Source organism: Rana temporaria, chromosome 2 (genome assembly GCF_905171775.1).
Source record: "Rana temporaria chromosome 2, aRanTem1.1, whole genome shotgun sequence".
In the NCBI taxonomy this organism is placed as follows: domain Eukaryota; kingdom Metazoa; phylum Chordata; class Amphibia; order Anura; family Ranidae; genus Rana; species Rana temporaria.
The window spans coordinates 204,656,628-204,674,255 of NC_053490.1; the positions used below are offsets into that span (position 1 = coordinate 204,656,628).

Genomic DNA, 17,628 nt, shown 5'->3' on the forward strand with positions numbered 1-17,628 from the left:
AGAAGGGTATCGCAAAAATTCACGGAATGCCAGATCCCGGACGATCCAGCGTTTTTACTGTTGCACGCTAACACCTACCCCACGCGCGTCTACAAAAAAATCAATTGTCCCACACCTTCTGGACGCAGCCAAAGCGTGTATTCCCATCTGTTGGAAGTCTCCAAACCCACCGACGGTGGGAATGTGGCTGCAGAAGGTGGATGACATTAATAAGATGGAGGACCTAATCCTTACAGACCAGGGCAGGCAGAAGGCATATAAGCAAACCTGGCAATTATGGAATATTTTCACCTATTCAGACGAGGGACAAACACTCAGGGGATTGCCTTAGATTGTCTGGCCCGCATTGTTCCCTTACCAGGAAGTGGTAAGACCTGTCAACATGCATTGAGGTGGCGGGTCTAAGTGATGCACTGTACCATGCCCGCGAGATTCCCCCCCCCTCTCCTCTCTCCAAGTCACCCACTGGGAACCTTTCTTCCAGGGTGAGTATCTTCTTCTGCTCTTCCGATTGCGGATCGGGAGTTGCTGCTCTATTTTTCTCTGTTTCCGTCTCATTTCTCTGTTATACACTTTTAGAAATTGGAAAAAAGCAGGGTGCGTCTGCGAATCCCTGAGTTGGTACTGCACCCCACGGGTTGATCCTGCCCCGCCGACAATGAAAACGTAGAGAAGACATAGTGGGCTGGGTACCCTTAATGTGTGGTGAGCTACGTATCGCCCGCATGAGTGGGTGGTCTGATGTGGAATAATAACTCATTGAATGTATATACTAAACCTATTGACAAGTTGTACTCGCTTGGGTTATGTTTGTACACCCGTGGATGTTACTATGTGTGTAGTGTTAATGTGATCCATGTGGACTCGCTTCCTGTTGTGCGTAAATAAAGAATTTTGAAAAAAAAAAAATGACCCAGTCATAATCCAGACCTAAAATCCAATTGAGAATCTGTGGCGAGACTTGAAAATTGCTGTTCAAAGACGTGTGGTGGAGGTAAATAAAATGAATATTTTATGAGATTTATTTCTTGATCTATATGTATACATATGTATGTGTGAAAATATACTACAAGTGTTTTATTATCCTTAAATGAAGAAACAGATTATAAAGTTTTAAAGTTACAAGCACATCTCAGCTTGAAGTGAAGACAAAGAAGACTAATAATACCAAACATCTGTCACCCCTCCTCCTCCCTTCCTCGACCAAGGAAGCATATATGGCTCTAAGTGAAGCCCCTGTGAGCTTGAGTGGGGGTCCCTGTATCACACGAGGACATTTGTGCCAAGAAAATACTTTTACAAGGAGGAAAGCCATATATGGACTGACCTATCGTGTGCTCATGTGTATGATGTCATTTTTGTCTATAAAAAAGCCAATAAAGGTACCGCCCCTTTCTCTTTGCACAGGGATATGAAGCAAGCAGTTTCTTATTTCTTGCTCTTGCAATTTGGCCCAGCAGGCAGAATAGTTGTTCCCTGAATTTGAGTCAGGGGCCCATCTTTATCAGACGCTCTCCATCCAATCTGACAGAACTTAAGCCATTTTGCAAAGAAAAATTGGCAACATTTTCACTCTAGATGTGCAAAGCTGTTCCAGACATCCCCAAAAAGACTTGCAGCTGTAATTGCAGTGAAAAGTTGTTCTACTAAGTATTGACTCAGGGGGGCCGAATACAATAAAGAATACACTTTTGAGATATTTATTTGTAAAAAAAAATGGAAAAAAATGTATCATCAATTTATGTGCCATTTTTTGTTGGTTTATCACATAAAATTCCAATAAAAATACATTTACATTTTTGGTTGTAACATGACAAAATGTGGAGAATTTCAAGGGGCATGAATACTTTTTCAAGGCACTGTAATTCTGGATTTTATACTGGACTTATTGTGTTGATTTATTCACATTGTAATCATTCAGCATAAATGATTGCGTACATATTGTTTACACAAAGCGTGCAATATGTTTAGATGCTGATATTATATAGTGCAATATTTAGTTAGCTGTAGCACTATTAGCCCTGTATTTGTTTATAGGGAAAGCACAACTTTATTAGCTGATTTGCATTCAAACATTTTTGTAAGTGTGCAATTACCTTTTTGTTTACTTTTTTCCTTATTCTTTATAATTTACTTTTTTATTTTGTCACTATTTTTTGCTCGACCTAGTGCAGGGCTTTTTGTTTGTTTTTTCGGTTTTTCACAGACATATTTACTGTCTTCACCACCGTGTCCGGAATTAGCTCTATGCCATCAGACTTTACATACTTTCCTACAAAAACATGTTGGCATGACAGTTGCCAATCCATTATCTTCATGTTTATGTTACCCCTAAATAACACATACCAAACCTAAACATGCTAATAAAAAGAAAGCACCATTATCAAAAGAATTGTATTTATTGCAAAAAGTATACAGTTCATTTTAAAATAAAATCTGTACATTGTACACAATAAGAAAATCTATGACAGTCATTGTGGTTGCAGTGAGACGCATGCACACAAATTACAGTCCTATATGGAAAAACCTGAGTCTAAATGTGGTGAGAAATGTAGCATCGTCCCATGAAGACAGTATTTCAGCTTATTTCTTCTGCTTTTTACAAGTACTTTTTTTGATGGGCAAGTAATAAGGTACTACACAGACCTCTGTTCTGTAACATCTTCTGATTCTTTTATTCAAAGAGTAGTAAGCTCCTAGAAATTAAATACATTCACATGATTGTTACACTTACATTTTAGAAACTGGAAGTATATGTTCCAGTCAATAAACTCTGAGATGCATATGAGAAGCACAGTCAGTCTACCTGCTCAGTAAGTAAAGAGTAACTCCAAATTTGTTGAGAAAAAAAAAAAAAAAAACAATTCCCTCTGGGTAAATGATAAATGTTCATTACAAGGACTTTAACAAACTTTGATGCAGATTCCTACCTGTTTCTGCTCTAAAGAAAATACTGTTTGTCCCACTTTGTGTCTTTGGATACTAATTCTGAATGGGATTCTTTCTTAATTGCTATATTTTTTTTCCCAAGAAAATGAAGTGATCCTTTAAGTCTATGATCCACCACACTGCATTTCATTAGTAATGTTCTTATCTTAAAATCCTTGCTTGTGATGCAGGAAAGATGGTTCTTAAAACACACCGCCCATGTAAAAAGTCTCAAGCTGTGATGTTGAAAACTGATATAGAGGGAGTAACAAAACACACACACACACACTCTCTGTAAACTGTGTGTGAGCTGCTTGAAGGAGTTTAGAGAAGACTTAAGCCTGAAACACACTACAGTTTTTTTTTTTCCATGCAATCCAGCGAGTTGCACAAAAAAAAAAAACTGACAGCTGTGGTCGGAGCTGCTGTACTAACCATGCAAGGTTAGTTTAGCAATCTCCCCTGCTGAGCTGCTGTGTTCTGACAGGGGGACCCCTCCCTACCAGAACACTCTGATCAGCAGTTTCTGCCATTGGCTGAGAGCGCTGACTGGGAGTCGGTCAGCTGCAAGTTCTCCAGCATGCATGTCTGACAGAAGCCGGTCGCTCCCCCCCCCCACCCATTTGGCCCATATGTACAGGGCTTAACAATGAGACAAGAGAGTGAAATGCCTGGACCTTAGCAAGATATTGCTGCTTGCTGCACAGAATTAGTAGCTCCCTATTTGCTTTCACTTGTTTTCTAGAATTGGTAATTAAGCAATTAAAGTAGTGACCTTAATACTTACTCCCTTACTGTAATAATTCTTTGCCCTTCACCCTGAGTTTTAGATAAAAGTGGTTGTAAACAATCTCCTTGTAAAACAACCCATTCAGTTTAAAATAGAAATGAAAGGCAAAATATTTGTGTAAAGATAAAAAAACATTATAAATACCGTACTTTTTTTTCTCTTTTTTTTTATTTATAAGTAATCACATTCCCTCTGTTCTCAGCTGCATAAGAGCTTGGGGAGGAGAAGCAGCAGCACACTGAGCTTCCCAGTGAATGGCTGTGTAGCAGAGGCGTGTCAGGACAAGTCTAATCATTGGAGGAGAGCACACAGAGTTTCCAGCATAGCTAGAGAACTGACTGAGATGTGCTCCATGTGCAAGGGTACTAGCAGGAACACCAGAGATTTCACATAAAGTAAACAATACAAAGAGAACAGGATACTAAGTACATGGTACAGCAGACACATATCAGGAATATGAAATGTTGAGGTAACAAATGCCAGCAGCCAGTCAACACACCTAGCCGTGAACATGCTTATAGAAACAAAGAGCACAAAAGTGACCTTGTTGATGTCCTGCGGCCACCTTAAGCTGCAAAGGCAGCAACTTGGGATGTGGGTGTACACAAGCTTTGCTTCATCTGTAAAACGCCTCTGAAAAGTGTGGATAGCTCTTTAATGGAGCGGCAATCATTGCCACTAGTGTAATTGAGCCCTAAAAACACCAGAAAAGCCAGACGCATGGATGTATCCAGAATACCATATGGATGGAAAGTGTCAGACCCTGGCCGCTGCTCCCAAACTCAAACGGCCAAATGAGGGAGAACATAAAATACAACAAAAAGAGCACTGTTCTGGTGAATAGATGAAAACAAATTGAAAGTTTAAAAGTACCAATGATTTATTGCGGATTAGGACAATCTAATGCCATAAAACAAAGTGTTATAAGCCCTTGCAGGGAAATGAAAATGTGCCCGTGAGGCACTGTGACTCACGGCTAGTGTGATATCCTCCACTGAGCCAGATGGCATGGATGACTGCCTCGGACCCTGGAGCTCCTGGGGGTGGGCAGTGAGCCTGATGGTGGAACACTAATGGAACTATGAGATGCAGTGCTGGGCTGATCAGTACCGATCAGGAGGAACACCAGGAGCGGATGGAAGTGCTCCGCTGCAGGGTCTGCAAATGGGTAGGCAGTGTCAATGTGCCAGACAGACTGTAGCCGGTCACGTGACAGCAGCTTGGTAAATATGAAGAGTAAGTGATGAGAGAAGATGCGGGGCTCAGTCAGGGCAGACTAAATGCATGTTTCGGGGATTAACCCCTTCATCAGGTCACATGATCTTAGCCGGCAGAGAGGGGAGTATAAATACAAGTACCAGGGGGTGCAGCAGCCATTTATTCCCACCCAAGTTGCAATTAACACATGAAGTGGAGAAACAATAAGAAGCATGTACACCAATGGATAAAAAAATAGATACAAAATTCTAGTACATAATGAAATAAAATGAAATTGTTACTTTTGATCTTTCAACTTGTTTCCGTTTATTCACTGGAACAGCACTCCCTTTGTTGATTTCTAAACGAGCCGTTACAGTCCAGCCACAGACTGGGGTAGCGATATATGCAGTACATACAAGTTCTTAGAAATACAACCACTAGATCAGTGGTTCTCAACCTTTTAGTGCCGTGACCCCTTGATAAAATTTCCCAAGTTGTGGGGACCCCTAACAGTAAAATTATTTCCGTAGTGTGGGGGGTTGTCAGCACCCAAGGCAAGGCAAGGATTTTCCGCCCCTAACCCACGGATATTTAGCGCTCCCTGAGTCCCTTCCACTTGTACAGTATTAAAAAACCTTATGGTAAATTTTAGGATGTACCACTCTCTCTTTGCTTTCCTTTCTTTCCCTTTTATCTCTCTCACCAATGCCAAAATCTGAGGTCTCCTCCAGCCCCTCCCACTTCACATCCCTCACCAGTTAGCTGACCTCTAGTCTGTGTCCCCCAGCCATGCCATGAACTGAATGGGCGGCTGCGAAGAGGCTGAGTGGGTGGCCGCGGGCTCCAGCAACAGCCCAGCTGGGTGGCCACAGGCTCCAGGGACAGCCAGGCTGGGTGGTTGCAAAAAGGCTGGGAGAGCGGTGCGAACTTCAGGAACAGCCCAGGATTCGGTGACCCCTGGCAAATCATCATTTGACCCCCGAAGGGGTCCCGAACCCCAGGTTGAGAACCACTGCACTAGATGGAACATTACGTAAAATGTAACAAACCTACCTCATTTGTATCCATTTCATCAACATCTACATCTTCATTGCTTTCATCCACATGTGCATTTAAACTTTTCACTTTGTTCGGAGATTGTAAACTTTGAAGTGGAATGTTTTGTAAAAAAATACAGAAAATGAATCAGTGAAGTTATCCTTTACTTTGGTGCATTTACCAAAACTGGAGGAGACAGAATCTGGGGAGGCTGTGCATGGCAAACAATCAGCTTCTAACTTCAGCTTGTTCAGTTAAGCTTTGAAAATGAAAGATAGAAGCTGACTGATTACTATGCACAGCTGCTCCAATTCTCATAAATTCCCTTCAGTAACTTTTCTGCCATCACCAACAATTATCTGTAGGCATATTTTATCCTTCCAGTCTAAATGCTGTGATGAAATTGAACCCAAGCTGAGATTCTATTGTTTTCAGTATGAGAAGACTAATAAACTTGCATTGAGAAATAGAAACAATTCTGCAGTAGCACTACTAAACAAAAACACACTGGGGTTCATTTAGGAAAAGCTGGAGAGTGCAGAATCTGGTGCAGTTGTGCATATAAACCAATCAGCTTCCAAGTTTTTTTGTCAAAGCTTAATGGAACAAGCTGAGGTTAGATTCAAAAGGCCTGACACTGCTGCAGGTCACTGCCATCTTGGAAGTGATATCAGTAGCTGCAGCAGACTCAGAGCTGGCACTCAAGTTGCACTCTATGGCAGTTTATCAAGCAGGTTTTGTGCAACCTTACAGCTGGTGAAGTAACATGATTGTATCACTTCTTTGCTGGTACCTTGCAGACACATCTAAGAGTGACACTGGATACAGCGTGGATGAATCTGCCAGCAGCCTCCGTACTCCCTTTTAGCGTGACCCTAGGGGTGCTTAAAGCGGCAAAGTGAGTTGAGGAGAAAAGGTGTGGTACTACTGGTGACGACAGAGGAACTCTGGGCACAGGCAGTGTAAAGCCTGGATGTATGTGCCCAGATATGGGAACACTGACTCTGTGAGAGGCAAATCTGCCACAGCAAAGTGGCCATGAGGCAGAGAACCCAGCATAGAATGAGGAAGTGAATGCCTTGAACACATTCTGTAGTGCTGATGGTTTATCTGTGCTTTTCCTGGAGAGGAGATACAGGAGAGGCAGCCTATACCTGCATTTTCTTTGCACTATCAAAGCCAGTGGCCTTGTATCATATGGTGACATGTTTATTTTAATTCAAAGTCCATATAAGTGGAGACCTGTTTGTGATATCTGATGTCAGGATGTACATTGCAGGAGTCGTCAACCTAGACGTGTTAAGCTGGGGGTTCTAACATTGAGCAGCTGTGATCAGTGTTCCAGTAAGGGGGATAATAGGGCTTTGTGATTATTATATGATGAGAGTTCTGAGCCCATTATATGTCCTCTGTTCACCCCCTTCTGTCCCTCCCAAAAATCACAGTAATTTGGGGTGTTCTCTAGTGAGGGGGTTAGTAGACAGCAAGTCACCAGCATTATTCCCATCGATATTTGTGTTATACAGTGCCTTGAAAAAGTATTCATACCCTTTGACATGTTCCACATTTTATCTTGTTGCAGCCAAAAACATAAATATATTTTATTGGAACCAATCAGCGTCTAACCACAGCTTGTTCAATAAAGCTTTAACAATAAAACCTGGAAGCTGATTGGTTTCTATGCAGAGCTGCACCAGATTTTGCACTCTTCAGCCCTGTTAAATAACCACCAGAGTGACACATAATTGTGACGTGGAGGGAAAATGATAAATGGTTTTAAAACAAAAATTTGCAGTGAAAAGTGTGGTGTGCATTTGTATTCGGCCCCCCTGAGTCAACTCTTTGTAGAAACACCTTTCCCTGCAATTACAGCTGCAAGTCTTTTTGGGGATGTCTCTACCAGCTTTGCACATGGAGAGCGTCTGTGAACAGAAATATTTAAGTCTTACCACAGATTCTAAATTGGATTTAGGTCTGGACTTTGACTGGGACATTCTAACACATGAATATGCTTTGTTCTAAACTATTCCATTGTAGCTCTGGCTGTATATTTAAGGTCGTTGTCCTGCTGGAAGGTGAACCTCCGCCCCAGTCTCAACTCTTTTGCAGGCTCTAACAAGTTTTCTTCTAAGATTGCCCTGTATTTGGCTCCATCCATCTTTCCACCAACTATGATGAGCTTCCCTGTCCCTGCTGAAGCAAAGCATCCCCACAACATGATGCTGCCACCACCACGTTTCACAGTGGGGATGGTGTATTCAGGGTGATGTGCAGTGTTAGTTTTCTATCAAACATAGTGTTTTGCTTTTAGGCCAAAAAGTTACATTTTGGTCTCATTTAACCAGAGCACCTTCTTCCACATGTTTGCTGTGTCCTCCACATGGCTTCTCACAAACTGCAAACTGACTTCTTATGGCCTTCTTTCAACAACTTTTTTTCTTCTTGCCACTCTTCCATAAAGGCCAGATTTGTGGAGTGCACGACTAATAGTTGTCCTGTGGACAGGTTCTCCCACCTGAGCTATGGATTTCTTAAGCTCTTCCAGAGTTACCATGAGCCTCTTGGCTGCTTCTCTGATTAATGCTCTACTTGCCCGGCCTGTCAGTTTAGGTGGACGGCCATGTCTTGGTAGGTTTGCAGTTGTGCCATACTCTTTCCATTTTCGGATGATGTATTGAACAGTGCTCTGTGAGATGTTCAAAGCTTGGGATTCTTTTTTTTAAAACCTAGCCCTGCTTTAAACGTCTCTACAACTTTACCCCTGACCTGTCTGGTGTGTTCCTTTAGCGTTCATGATGCTGTTTGTTCACTAAGGTTCTCTAACAAGACTCTGAGGGCTTCACAGAACAGCTGCATTTATACTGAGATTAAAGGGGTTGTAAAGGAAAAAAAAATTCCCCCTAAATAGCTTTCTTTACCTTAGTGTAGTCCTCCTTCACTTACCTCATCCTTCGATTTTGCTTTTAAATGTCCTTATTTCTTCTGAGAAATGCTCACTTCCTGTTCTTCTGTCTGTAACTCAACACCGTAATGCGAGGCTTTCTCCCTGGTGTGGAGAAAGCCTCTTGAGGGGGGAGGGGACGAGCAGGAGTGTCACTAACACACAGCTCCTTTCTCTATCTGTAGAGAGTGTCCTGACACTCCTGCTCGCCCCCTAAAGAGGCTTTCTCCACACCAGGGGGAAAGCCTCGCATTACTGTGTGTAGTTACAGACAGAAGAACAGGAAGTGAGCATTTCTCAGAAGAAATAAGGACATTTAGCCCTGGTTCACACTGATGCTACTTTGAAATCGTACTACTTTACTTGAAGTAGCGCAATTTCAAAGTAGCAAGGTCAGCGTGATTTCAGGTGCTACTTGATAGACATTTGTGTGGCTTCATACACAGAGGTCTATAGAAATCGCACCTGAAATCGGCAAAGTTAGTGCAGGAACTACTTTTGAAAATCGGTGCGGCGCGGCAAAATCGCTGTCGCACCGATTGGAACAGTGCCATTGCCGCCAATAGGCTGCGACTTGTCATGCGATTTGATCTCTCAAATCGCACCAATGTGAACCTAGGCTAAAAAGGAAAATGGAAGGATGAGGTAAGTGAAGGAGGACTGCACTAAGGTAAAGGAAGCTATTTAGGGGGGAAAAAAATCCTTTACAACCCCTTTAAATTACACACAGGTGGACTCTAATTACTAATTAGGTGACTTCTGAGGGCAATTGGTTCCACTAGATTTTAGTTAGGGGTATTCGAGTAAAGGGGGCTGAATACAAATGCACGTCACACTTTTCAGATATTTATTTGTAAAAAAAAAATTAAAACCATTTATCATTTTCCTTCCACTTCACAATTATGTGCCACTTTGTGTTGGTCTATCACATCAAATCCCAACAAAAATACATTTACGTTTTTGGTTGTAACATAACAAAATGTGGAAAATTTCAAGGGGTATGAATACTTTTTCAAGGCACTGCAGCTACGGTATTTGTGTCATTATTATTGTCATGATCAAAATAGGAAAAATAGTGCCAGAGATATTAGTTAACTCCTGTATTTCTATAATGCGGACATATTCTGTAGCCCAATACCAAGTGCCTTGAACACCAAAGCAAATGTATATTTTACTACTAAACATAAATGCAGAGGTGGTTTTTATTAAACTGAATGAAATATTTGTGCAGCAAAAACAAGCCCAAGATTAACTTTAATATTCTCTGAATTGTATTATTTATTCCTCTATCTATAAGTATATCTACAAATTACTGATTGTGTTAACATATTGTGAGCGGTAGATCTGAAGATTATTCTAGAACCCCAAGTCCTGAAATTTTTTGAGGGATCCTCCTTGGTAAAAAGTTTAGGAAAGGCTGCTCTCTAGCATTCCCCTTGACTCCTCACCCAGTAGCTACACAAAAGACTATGAGGTGAGGTGACAGGCAGAGGAGCTGGGCCAGCACAAAGTGTAATTAGACACGCCCAGAAGAGGAGGGGACCAAGGAGGATAATGTTGTGATAAGGATTTAACTATTTTTTCAAATATGGAATAGAAACAACTGGAATACTTGATTTTTTGTGCTTTTAACTTCAATATTTTTAAACAAAACTTCACACTTCTGGGTTGAACTGGACCCAAAAACGAGGTTCCACTCTTCTCGGCATCTGCAATCATTTAAAACATTTTTTTTTTTTTTGGGGGGGGGGGGGCTCCTAGTTTTGACAGGTGCCTAGGCAATCCAAGCAGAGGTTCTCCTCCCCTTGAATTGCCTAGGTGTTGGGCTTCCCATTTGGGGTTTTCCTTTCTACCTAGATTTTTAAAGAGCATCAGATAGAACAAAAAGTGAACAAAATGGGAACACAAACAGCAATAACACATTTTTTTAAATAAACTGCTTAAAAGTAGTGCTTCCGCCCTCCAATCAGCAGGAAGAATTGATGTTGCTGATTCCAAAAAGAATAAATAAAAACTGTGCTTAGTGCTCCGATAAGCAATACTCACAGCTGCACTCAAGAAAACAGCAAATACAAAAGTGTAAAGAAGCTTAAAGCGGAGCTCCACCCTAAAGTGGAACTTCCGCTCCTCGGATTCATCCCCCCCCCTCCGGTGCCACAATTGGTAACAGGTATTTTCACCCACTTCTGGGAATACACACTGCGGGTAGACTGCATGTAGTGCGTGACTTCCCGGTCAAAAAGCTCTGCTTTAAGTAACTAAATATTGTTGTGCTGTGTCTAAATTCTAAGCTGGTTATATTTAGTTACTTAGTTAGCAATATTTAATGACTTCCTTTTGCTGATTGCTAGAACTCTGAGGTGGTGTCAAACCTCTGCAGAGACACCACTTATTCCACACAGAGAGCAAGGGTCCTTCTACAGAGCATGCTGGCAGGCGGGCAGGCAATCACAGCTGTGGCTGCTTTCTAATGAAAACAAACTGTTATGCAGCGTACACACGATCAGTCCATCCGATGAGAATGGGCCGATGGACCGTTTTCATAGGTTAACCGATGAAGCTGACTGATGGTCCATCGCGCCCACACACCATCGGTTAAAAAAACTATCGTGTCCGAACGCGGTGACGTAAAACACAACGATGTGCTGATAAAAAACAAGTTCAATGCTTCCAAGCATGCGTCGACTTGATTCTGAGCATGCGTGGATTTTTAACCGATGGTTGTGCCTACTAACGATCGTTTTTTTTCCCATCGGTTAGGAATCCATCGGTTAAATTTAAAGCAAGTTGGCTTTTTTTTTAACCGATGGTTAAATAACCTATGGGGCCCACACACGATCGGTTTTGACCGATGAAAACGGTCCATCAGACGGTTGTCCTCTGTTTAACCTATCGTGTGTACGAGGCCTTAGACCTTTGCACACCTGTTTTGATGTCCCTGAAATGCATCTTTAAACTGAAAGTTCAATTGGGTTTTAATTTTGAATAATCCTTTGCTCTATTTGTATCATGATTAGCCCCCTATTAAAAAGAAGGAAAAAAAAGGGGGAAAACTTGCAGCTAGGAATCCTTTGTGTGTCTATTACAACCCCACTCAGCTGTTCCTGCCTCCCATGTTTCTCCATGCCATTAAAACAGCTGTCTCTTCCCGTAAAGATTATTTACCAGCTGTCTTCTGTATCAGTCACCTGCCTTCTTTCTATTCCTCAGCTGTTTTTTTGTTTCTATGTGCTTGAACTCTTTTCATCTCTAGAATTCTATATCTGTGACCATCCATATATAAAGAATCAGCATCCAATGCTGCTGATGCAACTTCCTGTCCATGCAAAAATCACCCGGGTGCACAAGCTTTGGCAACATCTAAAGTCAGCGGGGAGTCATATAATCAAGAATCAAACATTTACTGTATAAGTACGGCTAACAGGTAAGTTGTTTTGTAAGAATCCCTATAAAGCTCTTCTAAATAAACCACCCAATGAGTGCACAAACACTCAATTCAAACTAGTCTAAGGCTGGGTTCACACTAGTGCGAATTGGATACGGCTTTCCCACGCATCCAATTTGCATGTCAGGAGATTGTGACAGACTCTCTACATAGCAGGTTCACACATCATCCAGAGCGGCTCCGGTGCGAATTACATAGAAATGCTTTGCGTCGTCTGGTCTGTTTCAGTTCCGAATTCGGCCAGACATGAAACAGTGAACAGGGAGGGACGCACCGGACCCCTGCTGTGAGTTGCTCCGTGCAGCAGTTTAAACCCAGCTTAACACATTTTAACAGTGGTAAAAAGGCTAATTGAAAGAGCATTGAAAACCCACTCTGCCTCTTTTGTAAATGTCAAGAATTGGGGTTCACAAGTCATGATCTTTGAAAAACAAACTAACCGCTAGACAAAACGATAAAGCCGGTCATACACACAGTCCGTGGTTGACGGAAATATATTCGCACAATGCCCCTCCGGGAGAAGACAGTAATTATTGCTAGCTGTTATAACAATAATTGCAAGAGAATCCAGCAGGCTGGTTGTAATCAAGTTGATCGATCAACTTGGAACATTCAGCCTGCCCAATAACGGTTCAAATATCGGCCGGTTACTGCTGAAAATTGCAAAATTCAAGAAGGTATGGGAACCAAGATTCAAGTTTTATTTGCTACCCATTTGTAGCCCTGACTCACTGAACCTGAAAAAAAAAAAAGATTATGCAACACAGCAGCACCCCCCCCCCCCCAATTCTTTTTTTACTCTCTTCTCTTTCTTATCTTCTACGTTTCTTCCCCAATGTACTTATGCCCTTTGAGAGTGAGTAAATGAAACCACCACATCTGAAGGATGAGTAATTTTGTTCTTAGGTTTAGATACACTTAAATTGGTTCAGTTTAATTTTTCCAGTTTCTTGCTTTTGCCACGTGGACAGTATTCTTTTATAGATTATAGCTGTTGTGCTCCCTTGTTCCATATAATTATGGTTTATACAAAAATATCTTCCTGGACAATGGCAGTGATAGAAGATGTTGTTAGCGTGATATAAAGTTGGAATTTATCATTGTAAACATAAGTATAACACAGTATGTAGGGTTCAAAAGAAACATGTTGTGCCTAATTTACCAGAAATTCAGAGGCTGTTATTGCTGACCTTCTGAAAATGCTAAGTCGCCTTTTATGGGGTTTGGGTCAATTTTCTTCAATTTAAATGTTTATAAATGTACTGTATGCAATTTTCTTTGTTTTAGAAAAAAAAAATGTTTATACAGGACAAAGAACTCCCAAAGCACATTTTTAAATTAGATTTTTTCAGTCCAAATAAAATATGTAAAAAAAAGTCTGTTACTCTCTACTTAGAAGATGTAATTATTTGTGACATATTAGCCCCCATTCACATGTAAGCGTTTTGTAGTTTGAAACTCCAAAATGCCCAACATCCAAAATCCCATGGTTTTCAGTTGTGCCTGTTCACATTTTAGCATAAAACTGCTTGAAGGTTGTAGTTTGAAAAAATACATTAGCTTTGTTTGAGCTACAAGAGGAGCATCTGAAAACGACGTGAACATGTGCAGAAACGCGTTACATTTATTTTCTTGTAACTAGCTTTCCATTGGCTAAAAAGTATGAAAAAAAAAAACACACCTTGAATGAATTTAAGGTTTAACTTCAGGTTAAGAAAAGCACAGGTTTGTTAGAGTCAGAGACCTGGGGGTAGGAAACCAGGGCAAATATCTAGTACAAGACTTTTAGTGGAATATTACAGGAGTATCAATCAAATATATCTAGCTAGTGTTTGTTTATGAGTTTATTATTTAGCATATTCTGTAATATCCAGTTACCTATTCACTGATGAAATGTCTTCTGATGTCTGCTCTTGGAGCATTCCTGGTCTCTTGCTTTTAGCGGAATAATGGGAGTTCTGTTCATGAAATGCACTCTTGTCTTCCATGCTGTTTCTCGGAATGTGCTCTGTAACAGAGAGTATAAACACACATTATCCATTGCTTGGTCGCAAGCCTGAACTGTATCACTGGCCACCAGAATTAAGAAAAATATATTTCATATCATTTTCAGATTTGCAAAGCACTGAAAAAACTGTGCAATAGCTAGTTAGTGTTCACAACACACAAAAGCAGTATGGTGTCAAAAACAGCCCAACAATACAGGCACACCCCACTTTTATGTACACAAGTACACTTTCCAGCGGTAGTAAATAAAACCCATTGGCTTTTATTTACTACCGCTGGAAAGTGCAAAATCAGGTTCACTTCTGCATAGAAACCAATGAGCTTCTAACCCAAGCCTAATTAGTTTATATGCAGAAGTGAGCCTGATTTTGCGCTTTCCAGCTTTAGTAAATAAACCCCATTGTGTACTTAAAAGTGGGGTATGCCTGTATGGGCCAGAAACCTCATGAACATTCTTGTAGACATAAAAAACTGCTTGTAGATTTCGCATAAAATTCTTGTTATTAAATATCTTTTCTCTAAGATTCATTTTTAAAGGGAATTTACCTATCTTTACTTATCTCTATTATGGTCAGGACTAAAGAAAAACAAGCTAAAAAAAATAGCATATGCAGTAATGCAAATTAGTATTATTCAGTTAATTGGGCCCCTTTTCAATAATTAATTCTCCATCCTCCCTAATGCCCTGTACACACTATCGGTCCATCCGATGAGAACGGTCTGATGGACCGTTTTCATCGGTTAACCGATGAAGCTGACTGATGGTCAGTCGTGCCTACACACCATCGGTTAAAAAAACGATCGTGTCAGAACGCGGTGACGTAAAACACAACAACATGCTGAAAAAAAAACGAAGTTCAATGCTTCCAAGCATGCGTTGACTTGATTCTGAGCATGCCTGGATTTTTAACTGATGGACGTGCCTACAAACGATCAGATTTTTTCTATCGGTTAGGTATCCATCGGTTAAATTTAAAACAAGATTGCTTTTTTTTAACCTATGGATAAATAACCGATGGGGCCCACACACGATCGGTTTGGTCCAATGAAAATGGTCCATCAGACCGTTCTCATCGGTTTGACCGATCGTGTGTACACGGCATTACATCTGGAGGAAGACCAGAGGAGGGCTGGAGCCAGCTGCCAGAGACTGCTGAAATAAGAGACCTGGGGGGGGCGGAGACAAGCTCTGTCCTCCCCTCGTGGGGGGGGCCTCTCTGCCGCTGCACAAGGAAGGTGCCACAGCTGCAGGAGATGTGCAAGGGCTACATGAAATGGTCCGGCGGGTCTTGTGTTTGACACATGGCCTAAAGTCACCAGAAGGTACATGCATTTTATCTGTAATATTAATAACGTTGAATCCCAGGCAAACTTCAATATCCAGGCATAAAAGTTGAGTAGTTGTTTATGCCTTAATATTTAAATGTATATTTTTATACAGCTAGCAAAAGTACCTGCATCTGTCTCGATATCATTCCTTGTACAGCAGCACTCTGAGTAGGAGAGAGAGAGGGTCAGCAACAGAAACCATGAAGAAGCAGATGTGAGGCGTTGGACTCTTGGATCTTTCACCCGTCACACAAAAAGTGACAGTAAGACTTAACTGAAATGACCTCAGCAGCTCAACAACAAGGTGAGAGGCAAGCTGGATTCATGTGAAACCGAATAACAGAGTGCTAAACGTTCATCGTAAGAGTTCATAGTTCTTTATTGCCAATGATACTTTGATGGCAGTAAAAGAAACTGTAGCCAACGTGTTTTCAGGGCAAAAGACATCTCCTTCATCAGGGCTTAAATTAGATAGAAACAATGTTTACTGCATTCTATTTAGGAAACTCCTGAAAGAAAGTCTGGCAAGAGTAGAAATTGAGCTGTCTTAATATAGTAAGAGTGCTGGTGTGCTGATGATGACAGTAACATTTAAAATAAAACTGAAATATGCCAATATATTAAATATCATCATACCATAAGTTGATTTTCTTTTTAACTGTTGGGATGTGCCCGAAATCAAATGGTCTCTAGAAAAGGCACTGCCTGTTAGAGAACTTTCTTCATCATGGTTATCTAACAGAGAATTACTGTACATGACCAGTGGATTCCATTCAGATCCTTTATGCATCATGTGCCAATTGTCAAACCTCTGTAAGTAACCATACCTGTCAAGGAGAAAACTTGTGTGAGCACAAAATATAATGACAAAAATGTACAGTATATATCTGTCAATAAAGTGGAGCAACTGCTCTTGCAAAGTGCACAGTCTAATTGCCTTTAGTAAATCAACCCCATTGATTTAAATTTAACGTATGCTGTGTAAATAGGAACACATAACAAATATACAGTGGGACTTGCCATTTCCCAAGTCCGTCAGTTCTATGCAAGGTGTAAAATTAGCATGTTAAAGGGTAGGCAAAGGTAAATTACTACACCAGAAGTAAAATATGGGGGACGTTAAATAAAAAAATATAAAAAATTATTCTCCACTTCCCCTAGTGAATGTTTAACTAGATGTCCACACTTAAAATGTAAATAATTTCACCTATTCCCATCAATGCAGAGCACAAAGTACACGTTAATGTAGAAATTTAGTAATGGCAATCAGCAGCACGCAGGATGTCGGATTGAATCTGTACAGATGTCTTCCACAGGGAGAAGATATTCTATAGTAATACAAGTATTATTACAGAATGACACAGATGAGTCATGCATATATGTTCCTATCCAGGGAAAGGGAAGCATTAGTCACTCTAACTGTACTATGAAAAAAATACAGCATCATCAAAACCAGCTAAACAGCGAGTATAATTCCTGTGTCAGTATTTTTGATGTATGACACCTAGTTGGACTTAATAGAGCCGTGAAATGTCCTTATTTCTTAAGAGGAATTCTAGTCTGGATTGACATTTCTACTATCAGTAGATGAGTCGCTGAAAACCTACAGAACACCAGTGATATGTCTGTACTCTTTCATTAAAATGCATAGTAATACTGGAAATAGAGGACTCTGTGGGACTAAAATAGTAGAGACTTTTATTTATTTTTAACCATCAATGCCAGGCTAACTTTCATATATGTCAGCCTTCTGGAAACTGCCTCCCATTTCAGTCCAGAGACAATAGTGAATTAAATACAGTATAATGAGACTTGCAACAATGAAAACTGTTCTATTATACCAAGTACATAAAGACTCCAGCGATAGTCTTCTCGGAATGTGTTTAGGAAACCATCTTTGAAACCTATTTTCAAACCTTTTAAGCCAATACATGGTGCAAGTTTCTTTCC

General features: G+C 40.7%; 1 protein-coding gene across 10 annotated transcripts in view; it reads right to left on the reverse strand.

The window, feature by feature from the left end:
• Positions 1–2,380: 2,380 nt before the first annotated feature.
• LOC120926401 (cohesin subunit SA-2-like) overlaps positions 2,381–17,628 on the reverse strand; it is a 112,352-nt gene continuing 97,104 nt past the window's right edge. For 9 of the 10 annotated variants that reach the window (XM_040336281.1, XM_040336280.1, XM_040336282.1 and 6 more), the window contains 4 exons: positions 16,315–16,505; positions 14,221–14,350; positions 5,972–6,062; positions 2,381–2,696 (listed from right to left, as the gene is read on the reverse strand). In XM_040336281.1, the coding sequence (XP_040192215.1) occupies positions 2,679–2,696; positions 5,972–6,062; positions 14,221–14,350; positions 16,315–16,505 (430 nt within the window). In that variant the 3' untranslated portion in view covers positions 2,381–2,678. Of the gene's footprint in view, positions 2,697–5,971; positions 6,063–14,220; positions 14,351–16,314; positions 16,506–17,628 lie in introns of those variants that run through there. The other variant, XM_040336283.1, reaches the window with a different exon arrangement.